This window comes from Thermobia domestica, chromosome 2, assembly GCF_964235325.1.
Source record: "Thermobia domestica chromosome 2, izTheDome1.hap1.1, whole genome shotgun sequence".
Taxonomy (NCBI): Eukaryota; Metazoa; Arthropoda; class Insecta; order Zygentoma; family Lepismatidae; genus Thermobia; species Thermobia domestica.
The window spans coordinates 150,837,509-150,857,118 of record NC_137455.1 but is presented as its reverse complement, the minus strand read 5'-3'; the positions used below and the strand labels follow the sequence as shown (position 1 = coordinate 150,857,118).

At 35.7% G+C, this 19,610-nt stretch overlaps 1 protein-coding gene across 1 annotated transcript in view; it reads left to right on the top strand.

Moving 5' to 3' along the window:
* Window positions 1-1,998: 1,998 nt before the first annotated feature.
* Cib2 (Calcium and integrin binding family member 2) overlaps window positions 1,999-19,610 on the top strand; it is a 59,331-nt gene continuing 41,719 nt past the window's right edge. The window contains exon 1 of the mRNA XM_081747191.1: window positions 1,999-2,295. Coding sequence (XP_081603317.1) covers window positions 2,245-2,295 — 51 coding nt within the window. The 5' untranslated portion in view covers window positions 1,999-2,244. The remainder of the gene's footprint in view (window positions 2,296-19,610) is intronic.

Here is a 19,610-nt window from a genome sequence, read left to right as displayed (position 1 = left end):
TGTTGGGTTGAGTATTTTAAACGATTTTCTCAAACAAGTGAGTTTCAATTCACGGTGTGAAAGTACGGTAGACTTCCAAATTATGCGAATTCAATACTCAGACTTGAACTAATAGGGAAGTATTTAGGAAGGCTGTAGAACGTTAAGCTACTTTGTTCCCAGCTCTGACAAGAAAAGTACTTGAGCTCGAACGGATGAATACGCACAAAAAGGAAAGCATGTGTGATGTTAGCACCCTGGAAGCAAACAGTGATATCCGTTCTGCAAGATGGTGTAAATGTCCGCAAGAGCAGGGCAAAGTAGAGCATGTGTCATAACTACAGGGCATCTATAAAGTCTGACCCCAGGCCATTTTTGCAGAAAAGGTTAAGGCCACTTTATAACGCCCTGTAGTTAGGGCATGTGCTCTACTTTTGCCCTGCTCTTACGGACGTTTACACGATCTTGCAGAAAAACTTATATCACTGTTTGTTTCCGGGTTGCTCACATTACACATGCTTTCCTTTTTCTGCGTATTCATAAGTTCAAGCCCAAGTACTTTCCTTGTGAGTGATACTGTTCTGTTTAGTTTCCAGCTGCACAATTAAACACGTGAACTATTTGCTCTGTTAATGCCTAATTTGCTTCATTTTAGAACAACTTACATTTAGAATACATTTTAGAACAACTTAAAAAAAGAAGTAGATTCTCAATCCGACGTGATATATATATATTTCCAGCGATTTTGATGATTGTTTATTATTATTATTATTATTATTATTATTATTATTATTATTATTATTATTATTATTATTATTATTATTATTATTATTATTATTATTATTATTATTATTATTGAAAAAGCGCACTTCTCGGTGGTTCCATATAAATTTCGTTAGGGTCTGATGATAGTCTTGTGAGCTAGACCATGAAAATTTTCAATGTCTGACAGTGTAATTACCGTAATTACAGTAACTGGCTTTATTGTGTGCGTGTTCATACATATCTTCAACTTAATTCATTCATGTTTAGTTTCAAAAAGTACAAAAAGTATAGTTTCTCGCAAGTTCCATATAAATTTTATCATTATCTAATGAAAGTCTTTGGAGTTACACCATTAAACTTTTCATCAGATGATTGTGTTACTATCGAGTGTGTGTTCACGTATAATTCATATTACGTAGACTATTTTGTATGTGTATATAGTGACGCATGTTTCGTAGCCCGATCCATTTCATAGAAAGTTAGTGTAGTACCTTTAGTTTAGGTATCTAACTAAATTATTGTGGATAACAAAAAGCTTGAGTAATAATAATAATAATAATAATAATAATAATAATAATAATAATAATAATAATAATAATAATAATAATAATAATAATAATAGACTTCAAGACCCGACAAACGCGCTAAAAAGTAGAAAATAATAAAAGTGCTAGAAAGCAGAAAATATATCTGGCTATTACAAAAAAAAATCGCTTTCGTGTGGAGTAACGTACGTACGTACAAGTATTACAATATTGTAAGTCCCACTAGCGTGATCTTAAGTTATTAACAGCTCTAGAGAGTAGTATGCATTCGTGATTCTAGTAAAACAAAATGAGAGCGAGAGAATTATGTGCGTAGTCTGCACATTTTAGTCATAAGAGAGAGCTAAAAGTATATATGAAATCTTTGAGTTTTACGTCCCACGGTTATGCCGGTTAGGCTAAAGGAGACGGTGATGATGAGAGATGAGTAAAATGGTGGAATGAAGAAAGTGGGAGGAAACGGGAGAACCCCGAGAAAACCCACGAGCAGAGAGCTAAAAGTAGTTCACACTCGTTTATTATTAATAACTTAATATTTAAATGATATGAATTGTCGTTCTTTACTAAGATGAAAACTTGTTGATGCTCTTCTACACTGATTTCATGCAACGTAACGATATTTCATGTTTACTATTCCCTTGTCTTCCTCTTTCTACAAGCTTTTAGTGATCTATTTCTCTGGCGACCACACCCACGCTCAGAAAACACAATGAATAGACAAACGGGAAGTGAGAAGAAAACGCGATGACAGAGAGGGATGGTTCGTTACTTTTAAGTATTTCAGTTTCCATGGATACTTGCTGGGTGGTGCTGACTGACCTCCTTGTGATGACGCGTGTGTGTGTTGAAAAGTTCTGTCAGAAGTGACCTACAGGCCAATTGAATACAGAAGGACCGGAGTTGTTGTCTTATCTTAACCAGTCATTTATTGGTTAATTGTTTGCGAACATAGACCATGGGGAATAAGGTGGTTACTTTTACAGAAGAGCAGTTAGAAGATTATCAGGTAGGTTTTAGAATTAACCACTTTCATCCAGCTTATTATCAAGAAAGAAAGAAAGAAAAATTAAGTAGCTAACACATGATCGAGTGGAAATAAGCTTATAGTTCCACACTTAAAATTGTTGTTTCATGTGTTCATGATCAAATATAAATGATATGGCAGGAATCAGTGTCTTTATAAGGAGTAAGTTTTCTATTGCCCTTAATTGATTTTTAAAGCAAATCTTTATTTTACGGAAACACTGGATTTATAACATAGGTAATCAACCGTCCCATCACATATTTTCTTATGCCTCATACTAAAGTTTAACAAATTTGTTTCATGTATTTTAGTTCTTAATAACAAATGGAGATATTTGACGAGAAAAAATTATTTAAATCCAGAATTAGGATTAGGAATTAGATTTGTCGGCTTTCGGCATCTATAGCAAAAATATTTGTCTGTCTCATGTAAGGACGATCACACTCTCCGAGGCAAAAGAAGGAAGAAAGGATTGCAAAAGTGAAGGAAGCGGCCTGGGACCTGTATATTAGGTAGGTGTATCATTCCGGTATTTGCCTGGTGTAAATGAGGAAAACTACGCTAGGTGAGGCCACCTATTTAGATCCAAATCCAAATTCCGACTTTGATAATTCATAACTCCAGAACCAAAGTCCTGCACACCATTATATATATATATATATATATATATATATATATATATATATATATATATATATATATATATATATATATATATCTATATATCTATATCTATATATATAAAAGAGAACGTACAAATCCTTTGTCCGCTCATCACGCTAATACGGCTGAACCAATTTCTTTTATTTTTGGGGGGTTATTAGGATTTGGACCCTAGATGGTTTTTATCATATCACTTTAATTTTCAATTACCAGTGTCTTGAGATAATTGACCATTCAGGTGTCCATTACGTACAAATCCTTTGTTAGTTCATCATAGGTATAAAAATAAACGTATTTATATGCAACCCGCATGACCGTGTCACTCGGCGGGTTAACATAAATGACAGGCGTTATAATGGTTTTTATCATATTACTTGAAAGCGAAAAAGTAAAAATTATCTAAGTAACAAAGTTTATTGCGTTCGGGGGTGACCGCAGCGAAGCGGGGCGGGTTAACATAAATGACAGGCGATATAATGTTAACATTTACTGCAATCTTCTATGGTTTTTATCATATCACTTGAAAGCGAAAAAGTAAAAATTATCTAAGTAACAAAGTTTATTGCGTTCCGGGGTGACCGCAGCGAAGCGGGGTGAACGCTGCTAATATATATTATATATATATATATATATATATATATATATATATATATATATATATATATATATATATATATATATATATATATATATATAGGTCTACCAGTATACCATGCCAAGATCGTATGAGTTTCATCGATCGTAACGGCAATGCTATTCTTCACGATTTCTTAAAAAAAAAAAAAATCAAATGAGGGAGGAGTACTTGTATTCTTATTTTATCTAAATTAGTATTATGTACTAGATAGAAGGATAAATATTCCTTGTTTTTTTTAAGGTTTAGATTAGTAATTCATAAAACAAAATAAAAGCTTTAGTTTAATGATCCACGATATAAACCGTAGGCAAAAAGAACCGGATAATGATCACAAATTACCAGCGGCGTAGCGTAAGGGAACGCTGGTATGCCCGGCATCTCCTGTTAATAACAAAAAATACGTATTTCATTGTATATAAATTGTTTACTTGTAATTATCTCAATTATTTCCACTACAATCTTTTGGATGTGCTCTCTCGCCTTACTTTGACAAGTAGAACCTACGCATGCGCGTCACTCAGACACAAATTTTCTGTCTTTCCTCTCTTCGTATGCTATTTTCCTCGGGCATCCAGGGCTACTGCAAGCAACGGGGTTTTCGTTTGCTTTCTCTCGAATGCGCATGCGCAACTACTTGCTTTCCACTCCTCTACACCCCTTGCAACTCAACATTTTGCTTTAGATATACGCTGGCATATTTAAGTATTTCCAACTCTATATATATACCTTGAACTAAGTTATAGTTTCTGTACAGAACGTACGAGCGCTAACATCAAGGAGATAGAACAAAACAGAAATGGTTACTTCAATGCCTTTTTGAAGCATGTCGGTTATGTAAATAATAGTATAAAAATAGTTATGCTTTATCGTAATTAAATACATCGTAATTTAATCGTAATTAAAGACAAACTATTAATCTTCATCATAAATATATAGTATGTCCAGTGGCGTGGCCAGGAACTCTTTGAGGGAGCTCACAGACACAAGCATCAAGGTCATCGATCTGGTGGACCAAGAGAGCCAGCATTCCCCGCCCCTCGCAAAGATTGCTTGGGCCCTTCAGTCATTGGCACATATCCCGGGGAGATGAGGGGGACATGTTCTCTCCATCCGATTTGAAATTGTGATGATTTGTATCCGAATGCCACAAAGGAAAGTGAGATGAAATTGAGGTCCCTTGACTTGCTTCATTTTTAAAAAAGAATAGTATTCTTTAATATTTCATTGTCATTAATTATTGTTAGTCTATTTTCAACTATTTGTTTAATTCCTGTAACGATTCTTATAATGCTACTGAGATCATCATCATTTTGCTCAAATAAGAGTATTGTTGCATCATACATAGTTGATTTTTTTCATAGTTTTGGGGAAGTCATTATTTATATTATTACAAAACAAGTGTCCTAAAATTTTAATGTATATCATTGTGGATGCGTAAATAGAAACATATCAATTATAAATATGCATTATTCAGATTTCAGAATGTGTTCACGGTACTGATTTGTAATACTGATAAGTATCACAATTTCATCGCCTGACATATAATATACAACAGATTAACCTCAGAAATCAGATTCATCTACCGTAATATGAGTCTCATCTCCCCTCCCCCAGAATAAGTCTCAAATATGCTCACCTCCCTCAAATCTGCCCTCCTCCCAATGTTGAAGATAACTCTGCTCTTCTGATCCTCCACAGCATTGTTTTTCAACTTCATGAATATTTTGAACATCGCTTTAAAAAAATGGAAACGGTCTTACCCGTTCCCCGAATGTTGAAAACAGATTTGCGCCCCTGCCTTCAGTATCTGGATATCTGCCAACGAAATACATACACAGAAACAGGCCCCCAGAGTTGGTTTAAGTGCTTTCTATTTGCATCTTCAAATGATATACGTATACACTCAGGACCATATTCACGAATGGGGGACTGAGTTCCGGACCCAAGATGACAAATTTGTAGGGGCGACTTTTTCAAGAACGAGATTGAAGAAAGGTATGGAGAGAAAAAAGCTGCCCATGGGAACTATGCTGGAAACAATGTTTATACAACAGTGGGGCCGAGTTTTCTCGTCACAACAGTAGTGGCAAGAAGAAGCTGAGACAATTGCTTATTGGCTTCTAACTTAATCCACGCACTTGCTTCTGTATGCCCCACTAGGCCACCAATTAGGGGGCCTCCCTTCTAAATTTTTATAACCCTGTGTTTCCCATCGGTATAGCTATGTATTGCTAAATTTAGTAGTATTGATCGCACAAGTGACTAACTTTGGCATCCCCATTTCGGAATACCACGCTACGCTACTGCAAATTACTGTACATGGAAGAATTGGTAATATCGTAAGAACGGAAGAACCTCCAGAATAAGCGGATAAGATATTCCCCACCAGAATCTCACATGGCCTGGGATGAAACTAGGTAGACGTCACCAGAGGAAAGCATTATGCAACTTCAGTATTTATCAGCACTTGCTGGTACTGTGTGTTGCATGGTTGTGCAACCGGATATTTTTTTTAATACTAAAAATATTTTTAAGTATTAAAGTAGTGTATCAGTAAAAAATAAACCTTTGCTCTTGAGCGCAAAACAGTGTTGATGCATTTCTTAAAGAAAAAAAAATATAAAACTGAAAGAGAGTGATTTACATTTCCAGTTGCAGAGAGCGTTGCCACTGGAAGCAGTAACATTGAGCATATGGCAGCGAGCTCCTATCTCTTAAGGGTCTCCACCACAGCGAAATTAAACTACCGCTAATTTGAGAGTTTTTCTGTAATATCTTCAAAACAAATAAAAATATTCGAAAAGCAGAAACGTAGTGAACTAGACAATACGATTTTTCATGTGATACCGTTATGACAACTCATGTATCTGCTTTCGATTTTCAACTGTAGATAGATTTAGCATTTTTTACGGTTTTGTAAATAACGGCATACCAAAAGCAGGTACGTGAATTGTGGTAAAGATATCACATGCAAAATCGTATTGTCTAGTTCACTACGTTTCTGCTTTTCGAATATTTTTATTTGTTTTGAAGATATTACAGAAAAACTAAATTTAACGGTAGTTTAATTTCGCTGTAGTGAAGACCCTTAACATCAGGAAGTGGATGTGGATTTATTGTTGTATCGCTCCTAACTTTCCGTATTGCCCGCCTGCAGTTGCACCTTCTTTCGCAACTGGTCAGCTTCTGTAATAGTTACGGATTCCTCCTCTTGGCAGCGCTTGACTCAATTGATAGGGTGAGAGAGATGCGTATTTTCGAAATACACTGAACTCTAACCATAAGGCATTGTGAACAGGTTACGCTTGGCAACAATGTAGGAAAAATAAAATATATCGCGATCCTGTTGGTGACATCACATCACATACATATAGCACAAAGTAAACGCCAGATACTGTTGGCCCTCGTAGCCGAGTGAGCTAGCGCAATATAGTAATAATGAAAATCGTTGTTGGCGTGGGTTCAAACCCTTTTCTATTATTTTTTTTAAAATTATAACACTTCTTTCGTTAAAATAAGATTAAAAAAGTGATTTAACGAGTATTTTTTTAAAAATTCATTAAACTTCTTTCATTAAAATAAGTTTGCCCTTGTACTATACAGATCCATAGCAAAAGTAGCAGTAGTAGTAGTAGTATGAATGGGTTAAAATGCAATTCAGCATTCATTTGTTTTCGTGCAATGTTGCCAAACGTAATCCGCTTACAATGCCTTCTGGCTAAGGCTGAGTGTATTTCGAAAATATGCGAGAGAGATACAGACGATTGGAAGAAAGAAGTTATTCACAAAACACAAACTCGCAAAGAACAAATATAAGTCTGGTGGTAGCAGGGACGAATCCAGGTTGAAAGTTTGGGGGCGGTCGTTCGAAGTCAATAGATTTTATTTAACATTTATAATTCAAAGGTGAAAATTCTTGGGATGTTTTATTTTTAAAATAAAAAAATATCCTATTCTGGGGAGGGGGGATCGAGTCTCGAAGAAGAAAATGTTTTACCACGGTCTAATTCCTAGATCTGCGTATTTCGTGCACATGATCATATGTTCAATTTCCGGCGGAGAGCATAAAAAATTAATCTCAAATCATTCACTTTCAACAACAATCTGTCTTCTTTAGTCTAATTTGCTGGAATGTTAAACTATTGTTTTTTTTTTATTTTCGAAGGAAAACATCTTAGATTTCATGCTTCTTTATAGTAGAACAGCAGACAAAAATATGTGTTTTTTAAAAAAGGACTTGTTTGGACAGAAATGCTAACAAAATGCATATTGTCGGAGGAGAGAGGTGTTTCTGTACCCTAAAGAAAATAAAGCGGAAAATATTTGCGGTAGCGATGCTTTCTATTCAGAAGAACTTGGCGAGTAGCATTTCAGATTTCAATGAACTCATAGAAAAATTTGAAGCTCGAAAAAAACAAAGAAAGATCTTCCATTTTAAAATAATGCATAGTTTACTTAAATAATTTTATTTAACTGCGTGCATGAATATATGCAATTTTCTTGCTTTTTTTCTTTCTTTTTGGGTTAACGTCATCATTCATGACTTAGAGCACATGCTACATATTCGATTTATCTCTTGTTCAATAACATGAGTGTAGAAGTTTCGTATATAAATAGTGTATAAACGTATTATCTGTCAGGAAAGTAAATGTACACCTATTTTTCGAGTCTGGCATTCCTGCGCTCCATCCGTGGAGAGTATGAGAATTAAATCAATCAAATGTTTACTGAGGGGCAAAAAGAAAAGTTTAATCTGAATAAGACATTGCAGAGGAGCACAAGCTGTGAATACGAATAGTGCATAGTGTAAATAAAGGACGACACCGAAAGAGAAAGCCAGAAACAGCTGTGAAACTTAGAAAAAAGCGTAAAAATTGTCGAAGTGGGAACATAAAACACAAATACAACAAATACGCCGGCAACTAAAGGTTCACCACGCCAATGTTCTTGGTGTAGTGGTTAAAGTGCTGCTTACAAATGAAAAGGACGCGAGTTCAAATCCACGTCAAGGACGTTTCTAAAAATTTTGTTAATAATACATACAGCTCATGAGAGATGGTAAAAGAGGTCGTATTTAGTCTTTCGTAGCAATTATTATTGGTAATGTTTAGTACTGATAATACTTTTTTGTCTTTGCGTATTGCTTTTATTCTCTTCTTAATTTTGAAAGAGAAGAATATCCGAACAAATGCCACCAAAATTCCTCATATTTTGAATTTAAACGCCATTTGCAATTAGTAAAGAATAAAAATTGAACGTTCCGATGTAGCTGCAAAAAGTAAAAAGAAAAACATGGAAGTGGAGTGTTCGAATTCATACTCATGGTTATTAAAAATACAATTTCTACATGCTTTACACCTCCCGACCACGTTTCTACGTTAGCAATTAAGAGATTTGTGTTTAGGTGAGGCTGGTCAATACGTTTTGCAAAGGGGCCCGGTTTAGCTCTGACGCACCACAGGTGCGAGCAGGGAGCAAAACACCTTTTCTCTCTCCCTCTGTGTGTCTATTTATCTATCTATCTGTATATGTATTTATAACGCTATTTGTGAATGCCATAACCACCCTAATTTTCAGCGGATTGAGACGAAACTTGGCACAAACATTAATTGTTGAAATATCTTGCTGAGTTCGTTAACCAGAATAATCAGATGAAAATGTTCAAAATGGCGGCCCTTCAAACTCTTAAAAACTTCCAAGGGAAGCAAATTTCGCCCATAAATAGGTATTCAGAAAGTTTGAATAACTTTTCCTCTTTTACTGAGATATTTGTGTGCAGGGACTTATTGAAATATTGGACCCGATTAATCGCATAAAGAAGGTTCACGCCCTTTCGCTACGGTCAGGCTTTTTTTTTTTGCAGGAGGGAGTTACTTTCGTATCGGAACAAGATGATTGTTAGTAATGATATGAAATTACACATTGAAAGTGAAGTAACTTGTGAAACGTGTTATTTGAAAGAATAATATAATAAATGTGCTTTCCCCTAACACAGAGAACTGTAAATCATGTATTTCGAGTTCGGGAGCGTGAATGGCGAGGAGTGTTATTTGATTTGCATTTTAGTAACACATTGCATTGCAAATAAAGGTAGGCAACATTAGTGATAAGTAAAATATTATTATTATTATTATTAATAATAATAATAATAATAATAATAACAACAACAATAATAATAATAATAATAATAATAATAATAATAATAATAATAATAATAATAATAATAATAATAATAATAATAATAATAATAATAGGTGTTGTTTGTGGCAAGGCAATATCTTCCTCAATTCTTCTTCAAACGTAATAATTGTAACGCCATATCTCCCTTACAAACAAAATATTAGCAATTTATATCGAGCGAACGGGAAATTGTAGAGTGATGGGAGCAACGTTGGACAGTATGCACTCATAGTAATCAGAAAAATAAGCGATTTCAATGCAAAATGAACGAAGAGTCATTGTCATGGGTAGTCATGGAGCCACGCCAGAGCTCTCTTTAGGCAAAATGTCGATAACTTATATCGAGAGAACAGGAGGTGATAGTGAGATGGGACCAACGTTGGACACTGTGGACCCATAAGTCGCATCGAAAAAATTAGTGGGGGAGGGCGCCAGCCAGCCTTACTTATTTCCACATAATAATATAAAATTATATTGTCGAAATACACACACGAGTTGGCTAGCAATATTTGATATTATTATTATTATTATTATTATTATTATTATTATTATTATTATTATCGACAGCGTCTTTTCATTACGTGTGCATGTTTGACATGAAGCCAAAGAGAAGATCCATCATTCGTAGAAAGAATAAGAATAGTCAGTTACTTTAACTGTGAACGACAGCAAAAAATACGAAAAGAGTGATTAGCTGTAGCGAAAAGAAACAATACTTTCTCTCAAATGGATAAAAAACCAAGCCGAGATAGATTCGAACTCGCATGGACGGCGTGAAAAGTCAGTGCTTTGTCCACTTTTCTTTTAACTGACTCACCAAACGTGTTTCAGTAACTTACTTATTGCTAATTTTACTTGCTTCACTCGTTTAACTTGCTTTTTCTAATAACTTATAACGATAGAGACACGAACACAGAAACATAAGGAACAGTTAAAAATCATAGATGCTCTCCCGCCGGGAATCGAACCCGGGACACCAGACACCAGAGTCGCACGTGCTGGCCACTAGACCAGAGGGGAGGGCACTGCTCACTCTCTGTGTCGTTAGGGATTTCAACCACTGTATTGCCAGCTATCACTTCTGTGGGTTGTATACTATGATCACATGTTTCTTCTTTGCTGGAAGAGTTAAACCTACATTCTATGTAATACATGAGGTATTTAGACCTACATGCTCTTCATATAATGTAATAAAAGGGTCATGCTGGGAATAAGAAAAAGAACATTCCTTGGACAAAACGGAAACTATTGGCATCAGAAATATTTATCTACGAGGCATGCGCAGTGGTATATTTCAGAATAGTTACTGTTTAGTTCAGTAAACGAAGAAAGGGGTGTAAAAAAAGCAAATATGTCGCGTCAACGAGATCGACCACAGTTGACAGAGGCGGAAGCAGATGTGTAGTAATACAACAACTTGGTTAAATTGATAATTGGTTCTTTATTCCGTAGTAGATCGTATCACAACTTTACGGGAGAACAGAGAAAGACTTACTAACGCTGTCATATAGTAAGATTTAGTAACACGATCATATAGACACAAATGGATGCAACTGTGAGTACTACAACTTGGATTTAACGAAAGCCGTTTAGATATTCAGTGGTTTGCAGGGTTGTATAAGACACAAAAAGATAAGACACAATACAATTCTTCATACCTCAGCTTCCAGTAACTAGATACATGCAATTTCTGGTTAGATACTGAAACTGCTGTCGGATTTTAATACATGACGTATTGCAGGATACAAAATGCTTTGCATTACTTGTTTGTTTGTAGACAGCTACTAGCTTAGTGTTCTGAAAGGTTGTGTATAAAGTAGGGATAGCCAATTCCGGAATTATTACTTTCCGGACTCCCGAAGGTAAAACCGGACAAATTCCGGAATTCGGAAAATTCCCATTTTGGAATAATTCCGGAATTCGGAAAAATCCGGAATTTAGAAATTTCTGATTTCGTTAACATTCCGGAATTCGGAACAATCCGGATTTTTTCGAAATCCGGAGTTCTCAATTCGGGAATTTTCTGAATTCCGGATTCTTCCCGAGTTCCGGAATTTTTCTGAATTAGGTAGTTTAACTGAATTCCATAATTTTCCGAAATCCGGAAAGTGAAAGTTCCGCTTCCAAAAAATGAATTTATTTTGGTTAATATGAATCGTGGCGGAAATAAGTCTTTGACCAGGTAATGGCGACTGCTTTGAAAGAAATGGGATGTATGAGAATTCAATCTATCATATTTGTAGTTTCGTGTGGAGAAAAAACAAACTTGTGAACCAACGGTTTAAGAACAACTCAAGTTATTAATGTAAACTTTTCCGACTTCATAAAAGAAATACGAAAGACATTTTGAATCGAAGAAATATAACATACAAGTTTGCAAGCGGAGACAAAGAAACCTAACGTAACCAGACTAAAAACGAATTGTTTACCGCGTAGCGATCAAGGTCAAGCTGTTTTCGAGGGCAAGTTTCGAGTTGAGTCGAGTTTGATAATGGCTCGCTCGCTCGTTCAGTTCGTTTTAACTCGTTTTGAAATAATGGCCTGATTAGACTGGAAAGCGACAGCCATGAGAAATGTAAGCAGTAATGTGGAATACTTTTAGTGTTGCTCACGACAGGGGTGCGTCTCGTCTCGTAATTTTAGTGCATCTCGTTGGCAATTTTAGTGTATCTCGTGGGGCAATTTTAATGTATCTCGTCTCGTCTAGATAACGAGAAGACAAACGTTTTTTTTTTACGAGACAGCCTTAAATGTCGTAATCACCAATATAAGTATATACTGTAGTTCTTAAAATCAAGGCTGAGACCTGCACTGTCGAATTCTTGAGCCCAAGCAGAAGACCAACTCGGGTAGTGATATCAACCGGCTCGGCTCCTATCAACTGAGCGAACAGCTCGAGTCGGCTCGGTTGGAATGAGCCGATGACCCGAGCCGGCTCAGTTAGAACGAGCCATCGCTCAGCTCAATTGAGCCGATGGCTCGAGCTTTCTCGGTTGGGATGGGTCTCCTACTCGGCTCATGTGAACCGGTTCAAGCAAGCTAAGTTGAAACTAGTCCATCGGCACGTTTCAATTCAGCTGAACTAAGCCGATGGCATAAATTGGCTCGGTTGAGTGAGCTGTTGGCTCGGCTCACTTCTCGGTTCGGTTCGATAGTGAATGAGCTGTAAGCTGAGCCGCTCGAGCCGTTGAGAAGCCTAAACCCGGTCCCAGCTGTTTTGAACATGTTGGCTGAACCCTATAACTTTTAACAATTTTTGGCTCGAGCCCGAATACTTGCCCCTTCGGAACTCAAACCCAGAACGTGACCGATGTCCTTCCCTCCTGAAGACTTCTCGACGACCGAGATCGACAGTCAATTGGCTTTTACTATTCAGATACAAACCGTATATCTTTTAAAGATTATACACGGTGTTGATATAATAATAATAATAATAATAATAATAATAATAATAATAATAATAATAATAATAATAATAATAATAATAATAATAATAATAATAATAATAATAATAATAAAAGTTTTAAACTTGCCGTTGAAATTTGGCAAAACTTACTTAAAAGTAGAGATTTCGGGGAAAGGGTTCCGTACCTTCAAGACACACCTCTGCAACTACCAACATTTTAAACTACAATGTTCCGTTGAAGTTTCATGTAGAAAGTATTCTACTGTATGTTTTAAGAAAAATAACTAATAAATATAACTGAATATCACGCAACAGTAAGGCATATAATAAACTAATTTTTAGGATATGCACAAAATACCTACACAGAGCATAATTCAATGAGCTCTGAAATATAATGTAACGAAATAGCCTATGAGATTCAGTCTACAGAGCAATTGTTACTTAAAGAATGGACATACACTATTTCGAGAATCGAGACAAGACGGGAAATGTTTACGATATTTTTCGTCTCGTCTCGATTCTCATCTCCAAAGAGAGACGAAACTTTTGAGTTAGCCTTGACCCGTCTCGAATGTAAAATGTTAATTCTCATGTTATTTTATTTGTTTTAGAAACGAGATGAGAAACTCCTCTTCTCGTGAGCAACATTAAACCAAACCGAAATATTCTTTCCAAATGTCACGTTTCTGCTTGTAATGGTATGACCTGAGCGATAATTAGCTCCTAGCTTTTAATCTTCTACAAGATAATAATAATTATTATTAGTTTATTATTATTACTATTATTATTCCTGAAGATTTGATAGTTCAAGTTTTGAAACATCCGAGTATTCAAATATCTGAATATAATAAAACGTATGTTATCGCCGATCAATCGCCATCAAAAATCCTAAAGTAAAAAAAAATGTGCATTCGCACAAGCACCTTGACCACTGAACCGCGATCGCTACGCGGTAAAATATTCGTTTTTAGTCTGATTACGTTAGGTTTCTTTGTCTCCGCTTGCAAACTTGTATGTTATATTTCTTCGATTCAAAATGTCTTTCGTATTTCTTTTATGAAGTCGGAAAAGTTTACATTAATAACTTGAGTTGTTCTTAAACCGTTGGTTCACAAGTTTGTTTTTTCTCCACACGAAACTACAAATATGATAGATTGAATTCTCATACATCCCATTTCTTTCAAAGCAGTCGCCATTACCTGGTCAAAGACTTATTTCCGCCACGATTCATATTAACCAAAATAAATTCATTTTTTGGAAGCGGAACTTTCACTTTCCGGATTTCGGAAAATTATGGAATTCAGTTAAACTACCTAATTCAGAAAAATTCCGGAACTCGGGAAGAATCCGGAATTCAGAAAATTCCCGAATTGAGAACTCCGGATTTCGAAAAAATCCGGATTGTTCCGAATTCCGGAATGTTAACGAAATCAGAAATTTCTAAATTCCGGATTTTTCCGAATTCCGGAATTATTCCAAAATGGGAATTTTCCGAATTCCGGAATTTGTCCGGTTTTACCATCGGGAGTCCGGAAAGTAATAATTCCGGAATTGGCTATCCCTACTTTATACACAACCTTTCAGAACACTAAGCTAGTAGCTGTCTACAAACAAACAAGTAATGCAAAGCATTTTGTATCCTGCAATACGTCATGTATTAAAATCCGACAGCAGTTTCAGTATCTAACCAGAAATTGCATGTATCTAGTTACTGGAAGTTGAGGTATGAAGAATTGTATTGTGTCTTATCTTTTTGTGTCTTATACAACCCTGCAAACCACTGAATATCTAAACGGCTTTCTTTAAATCCAAGTTGTAGTACTCACAGTTGCATCCATTTGTGTCTATATGATCGTGTTACTAAAGCTTACTATATGACAGCGTTAGTAAGTCTTTCTCTGCTCTCCCGTAAAGTTGTGATACGATCTACTACGGAATAAAGAACCAATTATCAATTTAACCAAGTTGTTGTATTACTACACATCTGCTTCCGCCTCTGTCAACTGTGGTCGATCTCGTTGACGCGACATATTTGCTTTTTTTTTACACCCCTTTCTTCGTTTACTGAACTAAACAGTAACTATTCTGAAATATACCAATAGCTGGCAATACAGTGGTTGAAATCCCTAACGACACAGAGAGTGAGCAGTGCCCTCCCCTCTGGTCTAGTGGCCAGCACGTGCGACTCTGGTGTCTGGTGTCCCGGGTTCGATTCCCGGCGGGAGAGCATCTATGATTTTTAACTGTTCCTTATGTTTCTGTGTTCGTGTCTCTGTCGTTATAAGTTATTAGAAAAAGCAAGTTAAACGAGTGAAGCAAGTAAAATTAGCAATAAGTAAGTTACTGAAACACGTTTGGTGAGTCAGTTAAAAGAAAAGTGGACAAAGCACTGACTTTTCACGCCGTCCATGCGAGTTCGAATCTATCTCGGCTTGGTTTTTTATCCATTTGAGAGAAAGTATTGTTTCTTTTCGCTACAGCTAATCACTCTTTTCGTATTTTTTGCTGTCGTTCACAGTTAAAGTAACTGACTATTCTTATTCTTTCTACGAATGATGGATCTTCTCTTTGGCTTCATGTCAAACATGCACACGTAATGAAAAGACGCCGTCGATAATAATAATAATAATAATAATAATAATAATAATAATAATAATAATAATAATAATAATAATATCAAATATTGCTAGCCAACTCGTGTGTGTATTTCGACAATATAATTTTATATTATTATGTGGAAATAAGTAAGGCTGGCTGGCGCCCTCCCCCACTAATTTTTTCGATGCGACTTATGGGTCCACAGTGTCCAACGTTGGTCCCATCTCACTATCACCTCCTGTTCTCTCGATATAAGTTATCGACATTTTGCCTAAAGAGGGCTCTGGCGTGGCTCCATGACTACCCATGACAATGACTCTTCGTTCATTTTGCATTGAAATCGCTTATTTTTCTGATTACTATGAGTGCATACTGTCCAACGTTGCTCCCATCACTCTACAATTTCCCGTTCGCTCGATATAAATTGCTAATATTTTGTTTGTAAGGGAGATATGGCGTTACAATTATTACGTTTGAAGAAGAATTGAGGAAGATATTGCCTTGCCACAAACAACACCTATTATTATTATTATTATTATTATTATTATTATTATTATTATTATTATTATTATTATTAATAATAATAATAATATTTTACTTATCACTAATGTTGCCTACCTTTATTTGCAATGCAATGTGTTACTAAAATGCAAATCAAATAACACTCCTCGCCATTCACGCTCCCGAACTCGAAATACATGATTTACAGTTCTCTGTGTTAGGGGAAAGCACATTTATTATATTATTCTTTCAAATAACACGTTTCACAAGTTACTTCACTTTCAATGTGTAATTTCATATCATTACTAACAATCATCTTGTTCCGATACGAAAGTAACTCCCTCCTGCAAAAAAAAAAAAAAGCCTGACCGTAGCGAAAGGGCGTGAACCTTCTTTATGCGATTAATCGGGTCCAATATTTCAATAAGTCCCTGCACACAAATATCTCAGTAAAAGAGGAAAAGTTATTCAAACTTTCTGAATACCTATTTATGGGCGAAATTTGCTTCCCTTGGAAGTTTTTAAGAGTTTGAAGGGCCGCCATTTTGAACATTTTCATCTGATTATTCTGGTTAACGAACTCAGCAAGATATTTCAACAATTAATGTTTGTGCCAAGTTTCGTCTCAATCCGCTGGAAATTAGGGTGGTTATGGCATTCACAAATAGCGTTATAAATACATATACAGATAGATAGATAAATAGACACACAGAGGGAGAGAGAAGAGGTGTTTTGCTCCCTGCTCGCACCTGTGGTGCGTCAGAGCTAAACCGGGCCCCTTTGCAAAACGTATTGACCAGCCTAACCTAAACACAAATCTCTTAATTGCTAACGTAGAAACGTGGTCGGGAGGTGTAAAGTATGTAGAAATTGTATTTTTAATAACCATGAGTATGAATTCGAACACTCCACTTCCATGTTTTTCTTTTTACTTTTTGCAGCTACATCGGAACGTTCAATTTTTATTCTTTACTAATTGCAAATGGCGTTTAAATTCAAAATATGAGGAATTTTGGTGGCATTTGTTCGGATATTCTTCTCTTTCAAAATTAAGAAGAGAATAAAAGCAATACGCAAAGACAAAAAAGTATTATCAGTACTAAACATTACCAATAATAATTGCTACGAAAGACTAAATACGACCTCTTTTACCATCTCTCATGAGCTGTATGTATTATTAACAAAATTTTTAGAAACGTCCTTGACGTGGATTTGAACTCGCGTCCTTTTCATTTGTAAGCAGCACTTTAACCACTACACCAAGAACATGGCGTGGTGAACCTTTAGTTGCCGGCGTATTTGTTGTATTTGTGTTTTATGTTCCCACTTCGACAATTTTTACGCTTTTTTCTAAGTTTCACAGCTGTTTCTGGCTTTCTCTTTCGGTGTCGTCCTTTATTTACACTATGCACTATTCGTATTCACAGCTTGTGCTCCTCTGCAATGTCTTATTCAGATTAAACTTTTCTTTTTGCCCCTCAGTAAACATTTGATTGATTTAATTCTCATACTCTCCACGGATGGAGCGCAGGAATGCCAGACTCGAAAAATAGGTGTACATTTACTTTCCTGACAGATAATACGTTTATACACTATTTATATACGAAACTTCTACACTCATGTTATTGAACAAGAGATAAATCGAATATGTAGCATGTGCTCTAAGTCATGAATGATGACGTTAACCCAAAAAGAAAGAAAAAAGCAAGAAAATTGCATATATTCTTGCACGCAGTTAAATAAAATTATTTAAGTAAACTATGCATTATTTTAAAATGGAAGATCTTTCTTTGTTTTTTTCGAGCTTCAAATTTTTCTATGAGTTCATTGAAATCTGAAATGCTACTCGCCAAGTTCTTCTGAATAGAAAGCATCGCTACCGCAAATATTTTCCGCTTTATTTTCTTTAGGGTACAGAAACACCTCTCTCCTCCGACAATATGCATTTTGTTAGCATTTCTGTCCAAACAAGTCCTTTTTTAAAAAACACATATTTTTGTCTGCTGTTCTACTATAAAGAAGCATGAAATCTAAGATGTTTTCCTTCGAAAATAAAAAAAAAACAATAGTTTAACATTCCAGCAAATTAGACTAAAGAAGACAGATTGTTGTTGAAAGTGAATGATTTGAGATTAATTTTTTATGCTCTCCGCCGGAAATTGAACATATGATCATGTGCACGAAATACGCAGATCTAGGAATTAGACCGTGGTAAAACATTTTCTTCTTCGAGACTCGATCCCCCCTCCCCAGAATAGGATATTTTTTTATTTTAAAAATAAAACATCCCAAGAATTTTCACCTTTGAATTATAAATGTTAAATAAAATCTATTGACTTCGAACGACCGCCCCCAAACTTTCAACCTGGATTCGTCCCTGCTACCACCAGACTTATATTTGTTCTTTGCGAGTTTGTGTTTTGTGAATAACTTCTTTCTTCCAATCGTCTGTATCTCTCTCGCATATTTTCGAAATACACTCAGCCTTAGCCAGAAGGCATTGTAAGCGGATTACGTTTGGCAACATTGCACGAAAACAAATGAATGCTGAATTGCATTTTAACCCATTCATACTACCACTACTACTGCTACTTTTGCTATGGATCTGTATAGTACAAGGGCAAACTTATTTTAATGAAAGAAGTTTAATGAATTTTTAAAAAAATACTCGTTAAATCACTTTTTTAATCTTATTTTAACGAAAGAAGTGTTATAATTTTAAAAAAAATAATAGAAAAGGGTTTGAACCCACGCCAACAACGATTTTCATTATTACTATATTGCGCTAGCTCACTCGGCTACGAGGGCCAACAGTATCTGGCGTTTACTTTGTGCTATATGTATGTGATGTGATGTCACCAACAGGATCGCGATATATTTTATTTTTCCTACATTGTTGCCAAGCGTAACCTGTTCACAATGCCTTATGGTTAGAGTTCAGTGTATTTCGAAAATACGCATCTCTCTCACCCTATCAATTGAGTCAAGCGCTGCCAAGAGGAGGAATCCGTAACTATTACAGAAGCTGACCAGTTGCGAAAGAAGGTGCAACTGCAGGCGGGCAATACGGAAAGTTAGGAGCGATACAACAATAAATCCACATCCACTTCCTGATGTTAAGGGTCTTCACTACAGCGAAATTAAACTACCGTTAAATTTAGTTTTTCTGTAATATCTTCAAAACAAATAAAAATATTCGAAAAGCAGAAACGTAGTGAACTAGACAATACGATTTTGCATGTGATATCTTTACCACAATTCACGTACCTGCTTTTGGTATGCCGTTATTTACAAAACCGTAAAAAATGCTAA